General features: G+C 47.5%; 1 protein-coding gene across 2 annotated transcripts in view; it reads right to left on the bottom strand.

The window, feature by feature from the left end:
* Positions 1 to 16,979, bottom strand: part of ENOPH1 (enolase-phosphatase 1) — a 32,335-nt gene that overhangs the window by 7,511 nt on the left and 7,845 nt on the right. Inside the window, exons 1-2 of one of the 2 annotated variants that reach the window (XM_056855152.1) lie at positions 13,884 to 13,967; positions 3,052 to 3,153 (exon numbers count right to left, since the gene is read on the bottom strand). In XM_056855152.1, the coding sequence (XP_056711130.1) occupies positions 3,052 to 3,153; positions 13,884 to 13,967 (186 nt within the window). Of the gene's footprint in view, positions 1 to 3,051; positions 3,154 to 13,883; positions 13,968 to 16,979 lie in introns of those variants that run through there. The other variant, XM_056855153.1, reaches the window with a different exon arrangement.

Here is a 16,979-nt window from a genome sequence, read left to right as displayed (position 1 = left end):
GGAAGGCGCCCGAGCACCTGAGAGCCGGCGGCGTGGCCAGCAGGTGCCTCCTGGCGGCCCAGGAAGGCCCCTGCCGGCAGGAGGAAGGCGCCCGAGCGCCTGAGAGCCGGCGGCATGGCCGGCAGGGGCCTCCTGGTGGCCCAGGAAGGCCCCTGCCGACAGGAGGAAGGCGCCCGAGCGCCTGAGAGCCGGTGGCGTGGCCGGCAGAGGCCTCCTGGCGGCCCAGGAAGGCCCCTGCCGGCAGGAGGAAGGCGCCCGAGCGCCTGAGAGCCGGCGGAGCCCCGGCAGGGACCTCCTGCTGGCCCAGGAAGGTCCCTGCCGGCTAAAAGAACACGCCTGGGCGCGTGGGCGGCGCGGCCGGCAGGGGCCTCCTGCTGGCCCCTCCAGGCCCCTGCCGGCTGGAGGAAGGCTCCCGGGCGCGGCAGCGATGGCGGTAAGTTCCCCCCTCCCTCCCTCCCTCTTTCCTCCCTCCTCCCCTACCCTACCGTATTGACCCGCATATAAGCCGAGTTCGGCTTTTTCAGCCCTTTTTTGGGGCTGAAAAACTTGGCTTATACGCGAGTATATACGGTATGCGTTGTGTGAAAAAATACTTCCTTTTATCTGTTTTTAATCTCTTACCTTCCAGCTTCAGCAGATGACCCTGTGTTCTAGTATTATGGGAGAGGGAGAAAAACGTCTCCCTGTCCACTGTCTCCAAACCATGCATCATTTTATAGACCTCTATCATGTCTCCCTTTAACCGCCTTCTTTCCAAGCTAAACACTTCGTCAGATATCAAGGGTGATGTATGCAGACCTCCCCCTCCCAAAAAAAAATGTTTTATGCTCACAACAAACCTGTGAGGTAAGCTAGGCTGAGCGAGAGTGGTTGGTCCTGTCCCCAAATAAGTGGAGATTTGAACCCAGATCGTCTCAGTCTCCAGTCTGACCCTAACCACGGCACCACACTGACCTCTAGTGGTGGGACAGGGATATTGTACACTGCCTCCTTTTTCTTCTTCCAAAAATCATTCCTGATTCTGCTGGAGTAGGAAATGGGATCCCACTTGTCTGCATGGAGGTCCTTGGACAATTCTTACACTGACGAAAGAATCCTAAAATTGCCCTTAACAAGGCTACATCAGCACCAGAATCTGAAACCCCTGATGAGGGGAGGTTTGACTCTCAAAAGTCAAACCCGGAAATCTAGGCTGTGTGACCGTGGTCTTGGTATTTGATCACACAGCCCGGATAACCTACAAGAACCAATGAACTCTGACCGTGAAAGCCTTCGACAATACTTCGACAATACCCGGAAATCTAGTCGGCCTCTAAGGCGCTACTGGTCTTGAATCTAGCTGTTCTACTCCAGAGCAACACAGCTACCCTCTGAAAAAAAGGTAAAGGTTCCCTGTGCAAGCACCGGGTCATTCCTGACCCATGGGGAGACGTCACATCCCAACGTTTACTAGGCAGACTCTGTTTACGGGGTGGTTTGCCAGTGCCTTCCCCGGTCATCTTCCCTTTACCCCCAGCAAGCTAGGTACTCCTTTTACCGACCTTGGAAGGATGGAAGGCTGAGTCAACCTTGAGCCGGCTACCTGAAACCAACTTCCATTGGGATCAAACTCAGGTCGTGAGCAGAGCTTTTGACTGCAGCACTGCAGCTTACCACTCTGCGCCACAGGGCTCTTACCCTCTGAAACTGTCCCCGAAAATCTTATTGGTCTCCAAGGTGCTACTGGACTGAAATCTAGCTGTTCTACTGCAGACCAACACAGCCACCCACTTGAAACCCCTTTTAGATGGTTTCTCTAGCATGGCTTTGTCAGCCAAAGAATCGTGAATTGTCATTCCATGACAATACACAAAGAAGAGAATCCTCAGCGACTTGGGAAACAAATCCTAGGGGCTAAGGGGGGGTGTTAGCAACCTTAGAGGAAATCTGATTCCCATAAATATACCTGTTCTCTGGTTAAAAGAGACGCAAGGTGCTTTCTTGACAGTGGCTATGTGAGAACCACAGTCAAAACTTGCTGACCCAGAGTCAGCAACACAAGCTGCAGTTTGTAAACAAGCCAGATTCCAACTCCTTTCCAGGCGATCTGTACTCTGCTCTTCATACAGAAGGCCTCATCTTCTCTCACTTCGAGCCATTACCGCTCTGAAATATTAACGACACACGTTTCCCACACTTTCCCCTCTGAGCGTTTCATATAGCATACATCACTGCTTAAGAGAATACCTTAAGGTTTGGGAACAGCCCCACTGGTGGGTAGGAATTGCCACCTGGGAACCAAAAGGAAATAAGCTGATTTCCTTCCTGATCCTCAGTGTGCCGCAACAGATTTAGGCTAGTAAAAAATTCTGGTTGGCTACCAACTGTTGCAGACTTTTTAGCAATGCTGAAATAAAACCTAGCCCTAATGTCTAAACTATAAGTGACTGCAAGACATTGGATCACTCCTACGAGGTGGGGGGGGGATCTGAATCAGAGCCACAATGCAGAGGAGAGAGGGGATTTAAGTTTTTGCCTCTGTGTATTCCCCAATCGCAGTCATGCCCTTCTCCCCCAAAGCTATTTCCCCACAGTTAACCCTCTCTCCCTGCCCCAATCTGAATTTCTTCACATTACGACTAATCTTAGTACTTAAAATTTTAAAAGAAACAAATACAGGTATTCCTGATCTATCATGGATCTCCTATGTCTATGCATGGCGGTGGAAAGGGCTGTCAAAAGTTATGGCGACCCCGTAGAGCTTTCAAGGCAAAAGACTAACAGAGGTGGTTTGTCATTGCCTGCCTTTGCCTAGCTACCCTGGTATTCCTTGGTGGTCTCCCATCCAAACACTAACCAGGGCCAACTCTGCTTAGCTTTCATGATCTGAGGAAACTGGGCTATCCTGGACCACCTGGTTGGCCGCTGTGTGAACAGACTGCTGGACTTGGTGGGCCTTGGTCTGATCCAGCAGGGCCTTTCTGATGTTCTTATCAGGCTACGGCCCTAAATTCATAGAGAGGTTTTTTTAAAAAAGACAGCGGAGAAAGAAAAAGGTTTCAGGCACCCAACCTGTTTTCTCAGAAGGCCGATGTCCTGTTGACACGCCTCGTCTTCCCAATGTGCTCGCAAGTAATCTTTGATGTTGTCTTTGATGTAAGGAAATAAGATGTCCTATGGATACACAAAACACAACTGTTGGTAGGCAACCGACATTTATTACCAGCCCAGATCTGTTGGGGCACACTGAGCACCAAGAAGGAAGTTATATACCTGGAGACGGTGCTCACATCATAATCTGAAAACAAGAACACAGGGGGATATTTTAAAGATTCTTAAACAACAGTACAGCGTCAAAACAGCGCCTTCAGAAATGCCATCCGGTACATCCTTCTTGGGTTTCAGAATCTGGATGGGGGGAAACTGCATGTCTGAATGATCGAAAACTGCCTATGGAAAGGTAGCATGTCAAGATGAAATGTTTTAGGCCTCTCTAGAGCTGGCAGCTTTCCAATATGATTTTCAACAGGCACCAAAACAGGCGCTGCCCAAGAACATGGTCAGATAGTGGCATAAAGACAGTTCACACCCAACTGAGGTTGTGCTTGTACTCCACACAACAGTTTTTGAAAAAAAAACACAACAAACCTGCTCTTAGGGGGGGAAAAGAAGAAAGGAATGGTAGAACTTCCTGACAGCACGGTTCCTCAGTGGGACAGGCTTCCTCGGGAGGTGGTGAGCTCTCCTTCCCTGGAGGTTTTTAAGCAGAGGCTAGATGGCCATCTGTCAGCAATGCTGATTCTGTGACCTTAGGCAGATCATGAGAGGGAGGGCAGGAAAGGATGAGCCAGCATGCAGCTGTCATGGCTCTTTCTTACATGCCCAGGGTCACACCAAGGGCCAATTTGGGGTCAGGAAGGAATTTTCCCCCAGGCCAGATTGGCCAGGGATCCTGGAGGTATGGAGAGATAATACCACAACGTGGGGTCATCTGCTGAAGCTGGAGGGTGAGAGATTCAAAACTGATAAAAGGAAATATTTCTTCACAAAATGAACAGTTAAATGATGGAACTCCCTGCCCCAGGATGTGGTGATGGCTGCCAACTTGGAAGGTTTTAAGAGGGGGATGGACATGTTCATGGAAGGGTTATCCAGGGCTTCTAGTCAAAATGGATACTAGTCATGATGCATGCCTATTCTCTCCAGGATCAGAGGAGCGTGCCTATTATATCAGGTGCTGTGGAGCACAGACAGGACAATGCTGCTGCAGTCGTCTTGCTTGTGGGCTTCCTAGAGGCCCCTGGTCGGCCACTGTGTGAACAGACTGCTGGACTTGATGGACCTTGGTCTGATCAAGCATGGCCTTTCTTATGTTCTTATAACCCTTGAGGTCCCTTCCAGCTCTATGTTTCTAACAGCAAATTGATCACGGCGTCATCTGGAACCCCCAGTATAACAAACAATGGTCATTACGCTACATTTCACAAATGTGGAATCAGCCCTATTGCTGGTTCTTGTAGGTTATCCGGGCTGTGTAACCGTGGTCTTGGAATTTTCTTTCCTGACGTTTCGCCAGCAACTGTGGCAGGCATCTTCAGAGTAGTAACACTGAAGGACAGTGTCTCTCAGTGTCAAGGGTGTAGGAAGAGTAATATATAGTCAGAAAGGGGTTGGGTTTGAGCTGAGTATTGTCCTGCAGAAGTATTGTCCTGTAAGTATCAAGATAATGTGCTAATGAGGGTATGGTATGTTAATATGGAACCATTGTATCCTGAAGTGATCTGTTAATGTGTGTAATCCAAAACTAATCTGTATGGCTATTGTTGAATGTTGTCTTTGTCTGGAGGTTTTTCAGGGCAGGAAGCCAAGCCTTATTCATTCTTAAACTCTCCTCTTTTCTGTTAAAGTTGTGCTGATGTTTATGAATTTCAATGGCTTCTCTGTGCAATCTGACAAAATAGTTGGTAGAATTGTCCAGTCTTTCAGTGTCTTGGAATAAGACCCTGTGTCCTGTTTGTGTCAGTCCATGTTCAGCCACTGCTGATTTCTCAGGTTGGCCAAGTCTGCAGTATCTTTCATGTTCTTTTATCCTTGTTTGTATGCTGCGTTTTGTGGTCCCGATGTAAACTTCTCCACAGCTGCAAGGTATACGATATACTCCTGCAGAGGTGAGGGGGTCTCTTTTGTCTTTTGCTGATCGTAGCATTTGTTGTATTTTCTTGGTGGGTTTAAACACTGTTTGTAGGTTATGTTTTTTCAAAAGTTTCTCCATCCTATCAGTGACTCCTTTAATAAATGGCAAGAATACCTTTCCTATGGGAGACTGTTTTTCTTGAGTTTTCTGATTTTTGTTTGGTTCAATGGCCCTTCTGATTTCATTCTTGGAGTAGCCGTTTGCTAGCAGTGCGTGATTTAGATGGTTAGTTTCTTCCTTGAGAAACTGTGGTTCACAGATCCGTCTTGCACGGTCCATTAATGTTTTGATTATTCCTCTTTTCTGTCGGGGGTGGTGGTTGGAGTTTTTGTGTAAGTAGCGATCTGTGTGAGTTGGTTTCCGGTAGACCTTGTGACCTAACTGTAAATCAAACCTTCAGTTAGGTCACAAGGTCTACCGGAAACCAACTCACACAGATCGCTACTTACACAAAAACTCCAACCACCACCCCCGACAGAAAAGAGGAATAATCAAAACATTAATGGACCGTGCAAGACGGATCTGTGAACCACAGTTTCTCAAGGAAGAAACTAACCATCTAAATCACGCACTGCTAGCAAACGGCTACTCCAAGAATGAAATCAGAAGGGCCATTGAACCAAACAAAAATCAGAAAACTCAAGAAAAACAGTCTCCCATAGGAAAGGTATTCTTGCCATTTATTAAAGGAGTCACTGATAGGATGGAGAAACTTTTGAAAAAACATAACCTACAAACAGTGTTTAAACCCACCAAGAAAATACAACAAATGCTACGATCAGCAAAAGACAAAAGAGACCCCCTCACCTCTGCAGGAGTATATCGTATACCTTGCAGCTGTGGAGAAGTTTACATCGGGACCACAAAACGCAGCATACAAACAAGGATAAAAGAACATGAAAGATACTGCAGACTTGGCCAACCTGAGAAATCAGCAGTGGCTGAACATGGACTGACACAAACAGGACACAGGGTCTTATTCCAAGACACTGAAAGACTGGACAATTCTACCAACTATTTTGTCAGATTGCACAGAGAAGCCATTGAAATTCATAAACATCAGCACAACTTTAACAGAAAAGAGGAGAGTTTAAGAATGAATAAGGCTTGGCTTCCTGCCCTGAAAAACCTCCAGACAAAGACAACATTCAACAATAGCCATACAGATTAGTTTTGGATTACACACATTAACAGATCACTTCAGGATACAATGGTTCCATATTAACATACCATACCCTCATTAGCACATTATCTTGATACTTACAGGACAATACTTCTGCAGGACAATACTCAGCTCAAACCCAACCCCTTTCTGACTATATATTACTCTTCCTACACCCTTGACACTGAGAGACACTGTCCTTCAGTGTTACTACTCTGAAGATGCCTGCCACAGTTGCTGGCGAAACGTCAGGAAAGAAAATTCCAAGACCACGGTCGCACAGCCCGGATAACCTACAAGAACCAATGAACTCTGACCGTGAAAGCCTTCGACAATATTTAGCCCTATTGCTGTTCACTGGTGGTGCGGTATGTCACCTGAAATCCAATTCAGCATTCAAAGACACACAACAGACTGGTTTCTTCTACCTCCGCCCCATACAATCTTTTGCATTTTCTGGTATCATCAATACAGCAACATTAGCAAAGGCACAGGTTTCCAACGGTGACTTTCAAATGGTATTTCCATTATATGCATCACTGAATGAAGAATTAGACAACAAAGTCCTCATATAGCTGCTACTGCAGACAATCGGGAAAGGTGCCAGGGATAAAGCATATCTGTATCAGGAGCTGTCAACTTAGAGAACGGAAAGATTTGTCACAGCTGGCACTTGAGTTCATGGGGTCCAGGAAGAAGGTACTCACTGAACTAGACCTTCAGACCCTCTAGTCAAGGAAGAAGGAGGGTTGGTTTTTATACGCCGACTTTCTCTACCTTTTAAGGAGAATCAAACCGGCTTACAATCTCCTTCCCTTCCTTTCCCCACAACAGACACCCTGTGAGGTAGGTGGGGCTGAGAGAACTGGGACTAGAACAAGGTCACCCAGCTGTTTTCAGGTGGAGGAGTGGGGAAACCAACCCGGTTCACCAAATTAGAGTCCGCCGTTCATGTGGAGGAGTGGGGAATCAAACCCAGTCCTCCAGATTAGAGTCCACCGCTCCTAATGAGTACACCATGCTGGGAGTTGTGGCTTTACGATCATCTCAAAACAGTTGTTCTCACAAGAAACTCCTGGGAAGGATCCACTCATTGCTGGATACTATGCCATCAAAATCCTTTGTGCTGTCTGAAACAAAAATTCAGGAAGTGAAGGATTACAACAGAACAATGTCCAACGGCATGTCGATCTTCTCCTGATCTTCAGAATTTAGCTGAGAGAGACATTCCGTGAATGGCTGAGCTGACATTTGAACCGGAAAGCTCACAGCATACGCTCTTAACTCCTGCAGTACAACAGCTCTCATTCAGGAAGACCCGTGCATCGACTATTGGCTTGATGGAACTTGGCGGCATGCTGCAATTCCCTGTGGAAATGGTGTTAACTATGGGGGTTACCGCACTTTGTATTCCCAGCGACGTATTAAGAGTTTGAAAATGTTATAAAAAACATCGCTTTGAAAGGGTTTTTGGATACCACGGCTAAAAAATGGTTGGAAGACGTCTTCACAGCTAAAGGGGCCAAACAAAGTGCGAGCACTATTTTTTATAACGTTTTCAAACTCTTAATACATCGGTGGGAATACATAGGAAGTGCGAACAGTATTTTTTATAACATTTTCAAACTCTTAATACATCGCTGGGAATACAAGTGCGGTAACAGCCAAAGATTACAGATTACTACATTCTTGGCAACCTTTTGTACGTGGTACAACGTATATAGTCTGCCAGCCCATTTCAACAGAGCTTGTACAGAAAGGCCGAGTGTTGTGTATCTGAAACTTTGACGTGGGTTTCCCTTGGGGAAAATGTTTCGGAACCACAAGTTTAAATAAACTGAAGCACCAGCTCTAAACCCGTTAAGAGCTTATCTTATCAGACTGACTTATAAGGGAAGGTCACTCCAGTTATCCATTTTTAACAGGCAAGGGTCAAAGATACAGACGACCCTTCCAAATGTTCTTCCGGGCACACCAACTCTGGCTCCTGTGCGTGCAAAGACAAAGTACGACACAAGCACGCCACGATAAAAGCGGGATGCCCGAGGCACAAACCGTGACCTGGTTCTCCAAAGACTTGATGTGACAAGCCCGCGTATAAAATCCTGAACGAACTCGTTCTATTTTGATAGCAGGAACGCAGGCAGAAGGCATAACGGCCCCAAGTTATTTCTCACGATTATCAAGTGCTTGTTCAACTTCAAGAGCAGTTCTGACTTCTCTTAAGAAAACAGGGTAGTAAAGGCTACATAGCAAAAGTCAAGGGACTTAGTTGAAACCAATTTTCAAAGGGAAAATATTGCTTTCTATTTAGTACATTTTCCCCAGACCCTTCTCCAAGGATCGCAGGGCGGTATACGTGTTGCTGTGCACCCCCCTTTAATCCTCACAACAACTCTGAAAGGTAGACCAGGCTGGGAGAGAGTAGCAGGCCCAACCTCATCCAGCAAGCGTCGCGGCAGAGAGGGGATCTGAACCGGACTCTCTCAGATCCTACTCTAACCACTGCATCACACCGTCTCTCAGATCCTAGTCTGATGCTCTAACCACTACACCACACTGTCTTTCAAAGCGGTAAGAGACAATTCAGCTGTGTCTTCTCCAGCCAGAGGTCACTTCATCAGTCCTTTCCACTAACTGCCACAGCTGAACTGCCACATTTTGCCGTGGAGCAGGCAGGATATGAGGGCAGGCGAAAGAACCGAGCCACGAGAAATCACCGCTGTGTTGTATGCTTTAAGAGACACACAATATCTCCAAGTTGCAACCTAGTCTGATTAAATTTGCATTGCATGTGTAAAGTTCCATCATAGACAACTAATGATACCCCCCCCCCCCCGCACAGGGATTTCAAGGCAAGATACGCTCAGAGGTGGTTTGCCATCGCCTTCCTCTGCGCCGTGAACCTGGTCTTCCTTGGAGGTCTCCCATCCAAGTACTCACCAGGGCTGACCATGCTTAGCTTCCGAGATCTGACAAGATCAGGCTAGCCTGGGTCAACCAGGCCAGGGCAAATGCGAACTAGGCAATCTATATTTTGTGGAGCCAGCGTGGTGTAGTGGTTAAGAGCAGTGGTTTGGAGCAGTGGCTTCTGATCTGGAGAACTGGGTTTGATTCCCCCCTCCGCCACATGAAAGGTGGATGCTAAACTGGGGAACCAGGCTGGTTTTCCCACTCCTACACACAAAGCCAGTTGGGTGACCTTGGGCTAGTCATAGTTCTATTAAGAGCTCTCTCAGCCCCACCTACCTCACAGGGGGTCTGTTGTGGGGAGGGGAAGGGAATGTGGTTGCAAGCCGGTTTGATTCTGTCTTAAGTGGTAGAGACAGTCGGCATATAAAAACCAACTCTTCTTCTTCTATCCTGCTCTTCTCCGGAGGTCAACCACGGAGCTCCCCCCATTTTATCCTCAACAAACCAACGCAGGGTGCCAGGCCAAGGACAGCAATTTGCCCCAAATCAGTCTAGTGGGCTTTACAGCTGGGTGGGGATTTGAACTCCTGCCTAGGCAATTTTTTTGGCCCCAAGTGCCAAAGAAGTGACAACTACCAGGGAAGATGTCTGTGTGCTGACAAAGAGGAGGCACGGCGCATAATCATCAGGCCGCACCCAGCTGTGCATGCTTAGTGCACCACTGCTTGGCACACGTGCTAGGGGCTGTTGACTCCACACTATCTCCTACCCCATACTGCCCCTTTAAACTCACCCACTAAAGCCGGCAGCCAAAGCCAGTTAGCTTCCATAGTGAGCAGACTTCACTGACACCAAGATCATAAATCTGACTGTAATGAAACAGGATTTACAAGGAACGATACTGATCACGGTAGAGGACAGAAGCAACCGACATTTAACCGGTAGCACGGCAATGGCGATTCACTCAACACGGTGTAGTGGCTGCACTGTTAGCTAGGACCTGAGAGACCCAGGTCTGACCCTCAGCTCTGCCATGGAAGCTTGCTGCATGACCTTGGGCTTTTCACGGTCTCAGCCCAGCCTACCTCACAGGGCTGTTGTTGCGAGATTACCACGGAGGAGGAGAGAACGGGGAAAGCTGCTTCGGGGCCCCACTGGGGAGAAAAACAAGATGTAAGCATCTAAATAAATAAATATGAACTGCAACCTTTGGGACCACTCCAGGACTAACTCCAAAGCAAATACTTTGCAGACTGCAGTATATCTACAATGCAGGAAAGCACACGCACTGAAATTTAGGCAAATATAATACCTGCTGTGACAACATCAGCTTCAAATGTTAATGCTTCTGTTTGTGGCTTGTTACTGTAATCGTTGGCAACGTATTCATTCATTCAGTCTGGTTTATATAGTATGTTTACTACAAACCCATACAAAGAAATAAGCATGGGACCTGGAAAGACTCATGGTAGGCGTCTCATTTTCCCCGCCCCCATCATTTCTTATTCTCCTTCCAGTCTGAAATGCTAACCACCACACCACACTGGCTTTTATGGGGAGTTTGCTGTTGCATAGTAGCAGCCATTTCTGGATGAGTCATGCAAGTCAGATGATAGACAGTTGCCTGCTGGTTGCTGAAGGCCTGACCCTGATGAGTCCTCCCTCAAAGGCCAAAACAGCCCTGGAAAGGATCCTTCCCCCCTCCTGACAGAAACCAAGGCTTGAAGGCTGGCACTATTGTTGCGGTTGCCTAGTAACAGCCACTGAAGGCATTCATTTGTTAAAGCTACAGGCGCTCCTTTTTTTAACCCCCATGTACTTTCTTTTAGACTTCAGATTTCTATTCCAGGGGTTGTCTGTCCCTGTCCCCAATCTTCGGATTTAAGTATCTACAGATGGGGCCCTGTTGAGAATTGGGATATGTTGATATCAAGAAATCCATGCAAACTGATAAAAGCAACTTTTAGAACATTAAATTCTGCATTCTCCCAAAACCAAAACACAAAGCAGTACTTAGCATTTCATAGTTTGGGACTGTAATAATTATATGACAGATGGCACAATTACATCGAGTTACAATCTTGAAAAGAGAGGACAAAGTTCACTGAAACTACCTAAACAGCGGCTTGTGAATGACAGCGGCTCCCATCGATAGAAGATGGTCCCATTAAAGATGCTGTCAGTAATAATTCACATTTCATCAGTACAAAACATGACAGCAATGGTTTGCCATTCCTGTCTTTAACAAACAACAACCCTAGTCTTTACAAGTTTATAGAGAATGTAATAACAAGAGGGGTAGTATAAAGTAGATGTCTGTGAGCAGTAGTTTGATCAATTTTAAACTGAGTTAAAATATTGATAAAATAACAATCAATAGTACACAGGCAGCACTGATAAAAAGCAGTAAGAAAATCAATCTGATATTTGAAGGATTATGAATGTCGCTCAATATATGTTCCCTTTGGAAGATATGATATTTGTATGTATGTTTTATTTTTTACTTTAATAAAAATTTGGGGGGGACGACCACCACCCTAGTCTTCAAGCTTGTCAGGATGGCGGTGCTAAATGCAGTTTAAAGAAGAAGAGCACAATCGTCTGGGGGAAATAGCCACGTTCAGTGGCTTCTCAAAGAATAAGACACTTGAAAGCCATAAGTGGGTTCCTCTGTTGCAGTAAAAATAAAATAGAGTCTTGTACCATCTGAAATGACTGAACTGAGGCTGTCGTACCTTGGTCACATTATGAGAAGAGAAGAGTCACTAGAAAAGACAGTCATGCTAGGAAAAGTTGAGGACAGCAGGAAAAGAGGAAGACCCAACCAGAGATGGATGGACTGAAGCGATTTGAGGGCACTTAACACACACACCCCATCTGAAACCCTAACCACATTTTATTTCCGCAACAGCCGTCCCGACTTAGACCCCGCGCATCTGATGAAGCGATATCGGGCTCATGACAGCTGGTCATAAAAATGTGTGTGTGTGTTAAGTGCCATCAAGTTGCTTCCGACTCATGGCGACCCTATGAATGAAAGTCCTCCAAAATGTCCTATCGTTGACAGCCTTGTTCAGATCTTGCAAATTGAAGGCTGTGGCTTCCTTTATTGAGTCAATCCATCTCTTGTTGGGTCTTCCTCTTTTCCTGCTGCCCTCAACTTTTCGTAGCATGACTGTCTTTTCCAGTGACTCTTGTCGTCTCATGACGTGACCAAAATACGACAGCTTCAGTTTAGTCATTTTAGCTTCTAGGGTCAGTTCAGGCTTGATTTGATCTATAACCCACTGATTTGTTTTTTTGGCAGTCCACGGAATCCGTAACACTCTCCTCCAGCACCACATTTCAAAGGAATCTCTTTTCTTCCTATCAGCTTTCTTCACTGTCCAGCTTTCACACCCATACATAGTAATAGGAAATACGATGGCATGAATTAATCTAGTCTTGGTCATAAAAATACAGGTGCCAAACCCAACGTGCATTTTCACATGGATCGGGTCTAAGCTTTCCTAAAGCAGACTCTTCCCCCCTCCCCTCCCCGTGCTGCATCAGCTCCGCCTAGAAAACCAGGCTTCGGTGACTCAGCCCAATCCTATGCACAGGCGTCATCCCCAAAGGAAGGAAGCCGTTCGGAAACCTGCAGGGGCTGTTCCGCCCGAGGAAGCGCGCAGCAGCCTTGGCCCGATCCTAAACACATAAGAACATAAGAAGAGCCCTGCTGGATCAGACCAAGGCCCATCAAGTCCAGCAGTCTGTTCACACATGGCCGACCAGGTGCCTCTAGGAAGCCCCCAAACAAGATGACCGCAGCAGCACCATCCTGCCTGTGTTCCACCACACCCAAGATAATAGGCATGCTCCTCTGATCCTGGAGAGAATAGGTATGCAGCATGACTAATATCCATTCTAACTAACAGCCATGAATACCCCTCTCCTCCATGAATATGCCCACTTCCCTCTTAAAGCCCTCCAAGCTGGCAGCCATCACCACATCCTGGGGCAGGGAGTTCCACAATTTAACTATGCCTTGTGTGAAAAAATACTTTAGTTTATCTGTTTCGAATCTCTCCCCCTCCAGCTTCAGCAGATGACCCTGTGTTCTAGTATTATGGGAGAGGGAGAAAAACGTCTCCCTGTCCACTCTCTCCAAACCATGCATCATTTTATAGGCCTCTTATCACCTCTCCCCTTAGCCGCCCTATTTCCAAGCTAAACAGCCCTAAGCGTCTTCACCGCTCCCCATAGGACAGTTGCTCTAGTCCCCTAATCATTTTGGTTGCTCTTTTCTGCACCTTCTCAGGCTCTGCAATATCCTTTTTTAGGTGGGGTGACCAGAACTGTACACAATATTCCAAGTGTGGTCTCACCATAGATTACTACAAGGGCAGTATGAGATCAGCAGTTTTATTCTCAATTCCTCGCCTAATTATGGCCAGCATGGAATTTGCCTTTTTTACAGCAGCCGCACACTGGGTTGACGCCTTCATTGAGCGATCCACCACCACCCCAAGATCCCTTTCTTGGTCTGTCGCTGCCAGCACAGATCCCATCAGTGCATATGTGAAGTTGGGGTTTTTTTGCCCCGATATGCAACACGCACGGCCTCCCCCCACCTCGCCCCGGCCCCCAAAGCACCTGGACAAACGCGACCGGCGTGGTCGTGCCTTCGACGTCGAGCAGGATCACGCGGACTTCTGCGGGGACGGCGAACCCCGCCATATCCACACCCCGCGGCACACAAAGGACCACAGCAAACCCCCCCGCCGCCGCCTCCAAAAATGCAACCTCCGAGCTCCCGGGCAGCTAGCAGGAGGCGTGGAGGAGGAAGAGACCCACGTGGGGGGAAGAGAGCCGGCCCCGGCGTCCGCATCGCCGCGGCCTGATTGGTGGGTCGGAAAGGGGGGCGGAGACGGGACCGCCCTACTAGAGTGGGGAGGAGATGGGGAGGGGCAGACATCCCCCCCTCCTTTGCAAAACATGGAAGCGGTCGTTGTGCTGCAGATCTAGAGGAAAAGGGCCAGAGTCCAGCAGCACCTTAAAAAATAACAAAAATATTTTCTGGTAGGGTATGAGCTTCATAACCCTGCCAGAAAATATTTTTGTGAGTGTTTAAGGTGCCGCTGGACTCTTGTTGGGATTCACAGGCTAACGAAAGCTCATCCCCTGCCAGAAAATATTTTTGTTAGTGTTTAAGGTGCTCCTGGACTCTTGCCCTTTTCTAATAGCTGTACCTGAAGTGAGCTGTGGCTCACAAAAGCTCATAACCCTACCAGAAAATATTTTTGTTAGTCTTTAAGGTGCTACTGGACTCTTGTTGGGATTCACAGGCTCACAAAAGCTCATCCCCTGCCAGAAAATATTTTTGTTAGTGTTTAAGGTGCCCCTGGACTCTTGCCCTTTTCTGCTAGCTGTATCTGAAGAAGTGAGCTGTGGCTCACGAAAGCTCATAGCCCTACCAGAAAATATTCTTGTGAGTCTTTAAGGTGCTGCTGGACTCTTGCCCTTTTCTATTAGCTGTATCTGAAGAAGTGAGCTGTGGCTCACGAAAGCTCATAGCCCTACCAGAAAATATTCTTGTGAGTCTTTAAGGTGCTGCTGGACTCTTGCCCTTTTCTACTAGCTGTATCTGAAGAAGTGAGCTGTGGCTCACGAAAGCTCATAACCCTACCAGAAAATATTTTTGTGAGTGTTTAAGGTGCTGCTGGACTCTTGCCCTTTTCTAATAGCTGTACCTGAAGAAGTGAGCTGTGGCTCACGAAAGCTCATAACCCTACCAGAAAATATTTTTGTTAGTCTTTAAGGTGTTACTGGACTCTTGTTGGGATTCACAGGCTCACAAAAGCTCATCCCCTGCCAGAAAATATTTTTGTTAGTGTTTAAGGTGCCCCTGGACTCTTGCCCTTTTCTGCTAGCTGTATCTGAAGAAGTGAGCTGTGGCTCACGAAAGCTCATAGCCTTACCAGAAAATATTCTTGTGAGTCTTTAAGGTGCTGCTGGACTCTTGCCCTTTTCTATTAGCTGTATCTGAAGAAGTGAGCTGTGGCTCACGAAAGCTCATAGCCCTACCAGAAAATATTCTTGTGAGTCTTTAAGGTGCTGCTGGACTCTTGCCCTTTTCTACTAGCTGTATCTGAAGAAGTGAGCTGTGGCTCACGAAAGCTCATAACCCTACCAGAAAATATTTTTGTGAGTGTTTAAGGTGCTGCTGGACTCTTGCCCTTTTCTAATAGCTGTACCTGAAGAAGTGAGCTGTGGCTCACGAAAGCTCATAACCCTACCAGAAAATATTTTTGTTAGTCTTTAAGGTGTTACTGGACTCTTGTTGGGATTCACAGGCTCACGAAAGCTCATCCCCTGCCAGAAAATATTTTTGCGAGTCTTTAAGGTGCTGCTGGACTCTTGCCCTTTTCTTCTAGCTGCATCTGAAGAAGCGAGCTGTGGCTCACGAAAGCTCATAACCCTACCAGAAAATATTTTTGTTAGTCTTTAAGGTGTTACTGGACTCTTGTTGGGATTCACAGGCTCACGAAAGCTCATCCCCTGCCAGAAAATATTTTTGCGAGTCTTTAAGGTGCTGCTGGACTCTTGCCCTTTTCTTCTAGCTGCATCTGAAGAAGCGAGCTGTGGCTCACGAAAGCTCATAACCCTACCAGAAAATATTTTTGTTAGTCTTTAAGGTGTTACTGGACTCTTGCCCTTGTCCATGTTGTTTGGGATTCACAGGCTCACGAAAGCTCATCACCCTGCCAGAAAATATTCTTGTGAGTCTTTACGGTGCTCCTGGACTCTGGCCCTTTTCTACTACTGCAGACAGACGAACCCGGCGACCCACTGTAGATCTAGAAGTTGGGGCTCGGCTGCGGCCCGGGGTCGCAATGCGCGCGTGCCGGGAAGCGCGCTAGCCAAGGGGGCTTTGCTCGCGAGTCGGCTGCTCAACCCGCGCGGTGGTTTGCACCGCCCGCCGTCGTTTCGGATGACGCGTTTGCAAAATGCAAGGGCGAAAACGCACGGGAGGCTTTGGCCGCTCTCTAAATGCCTGTTTTCCCTAGCTGGGTTCTCAAAACTCTGCACGGGGGCTTATTGTTGAGCTTTTGAGGACTTGGATGGGGGGGGGGAACGGTGCATTTAGAGAGCGGCAAATCCAAGGCAAAACCTCCCATGCATAAATGGCCTTTTTTTTTGTGAAGTCTGGTCGATCCGAAGCGGAGAAAATGGATTTCCTGGCTTGGGGCTTTTCCTGTCCAAGTCCGGGGAGGTTGGAATATATATTTTGACTTGGGTTGGAATCGCACTGTATACTGACCATTTTATGCATGGGAGGTTTTGCCCTGGATTTGCACATTTCCCCCCCCCCCATCGGAATTCTCAAAACTCTGCATGGGGGGCTTATTTTTGAGTTTTGAGAGAATTCGGATGGGGGAAAACGTGCATTTAGAGAGCGGCAAATCCAAGGCAAAGCCTCCCCAGCGTTTTCGCCCAGTGTCGGCCTGGAGAAGGGGGGGGGAGGAATGCACGGGGGTGCAAAATCGCGGGGAGGCTGCAGCTGCGTCAAGACGCGGCTACTGTTTCCTAAATGAAACGAAGCTTGGATCACGCCCTCGCGGTGGGTTTTTTTATAAGCAGAAGGGGCTCCGGCCTTGGCGGTTCAAACCCAGGGCGCTGTGTGTCGTCTAGCCTCGGACGGCCATTTTCCCCCCCACTGCATGGCCATTTCTGCACGGGAGGCTTTGC

This window comes from Euleptes europaea, chromosome 9 (genome assembly GCF_029931775.1).
Source record: "Euleptes europaea isolate rEulEur1 chromosome 9, rEulEur1.hap1, whole genome shotgun sequence".
Lineage (NCBI taxonomy): Eukaryota > Metazoa > Chordata > Lepidosauria > Squamata > Sphaerodactylidae > Euleptes > Euleptes europaea.
The sequence above is the reverse complement of the archived record's forward strand: the minus strand, read 5'-3'. Positions and strand labels throughout refer to the sequence as shown.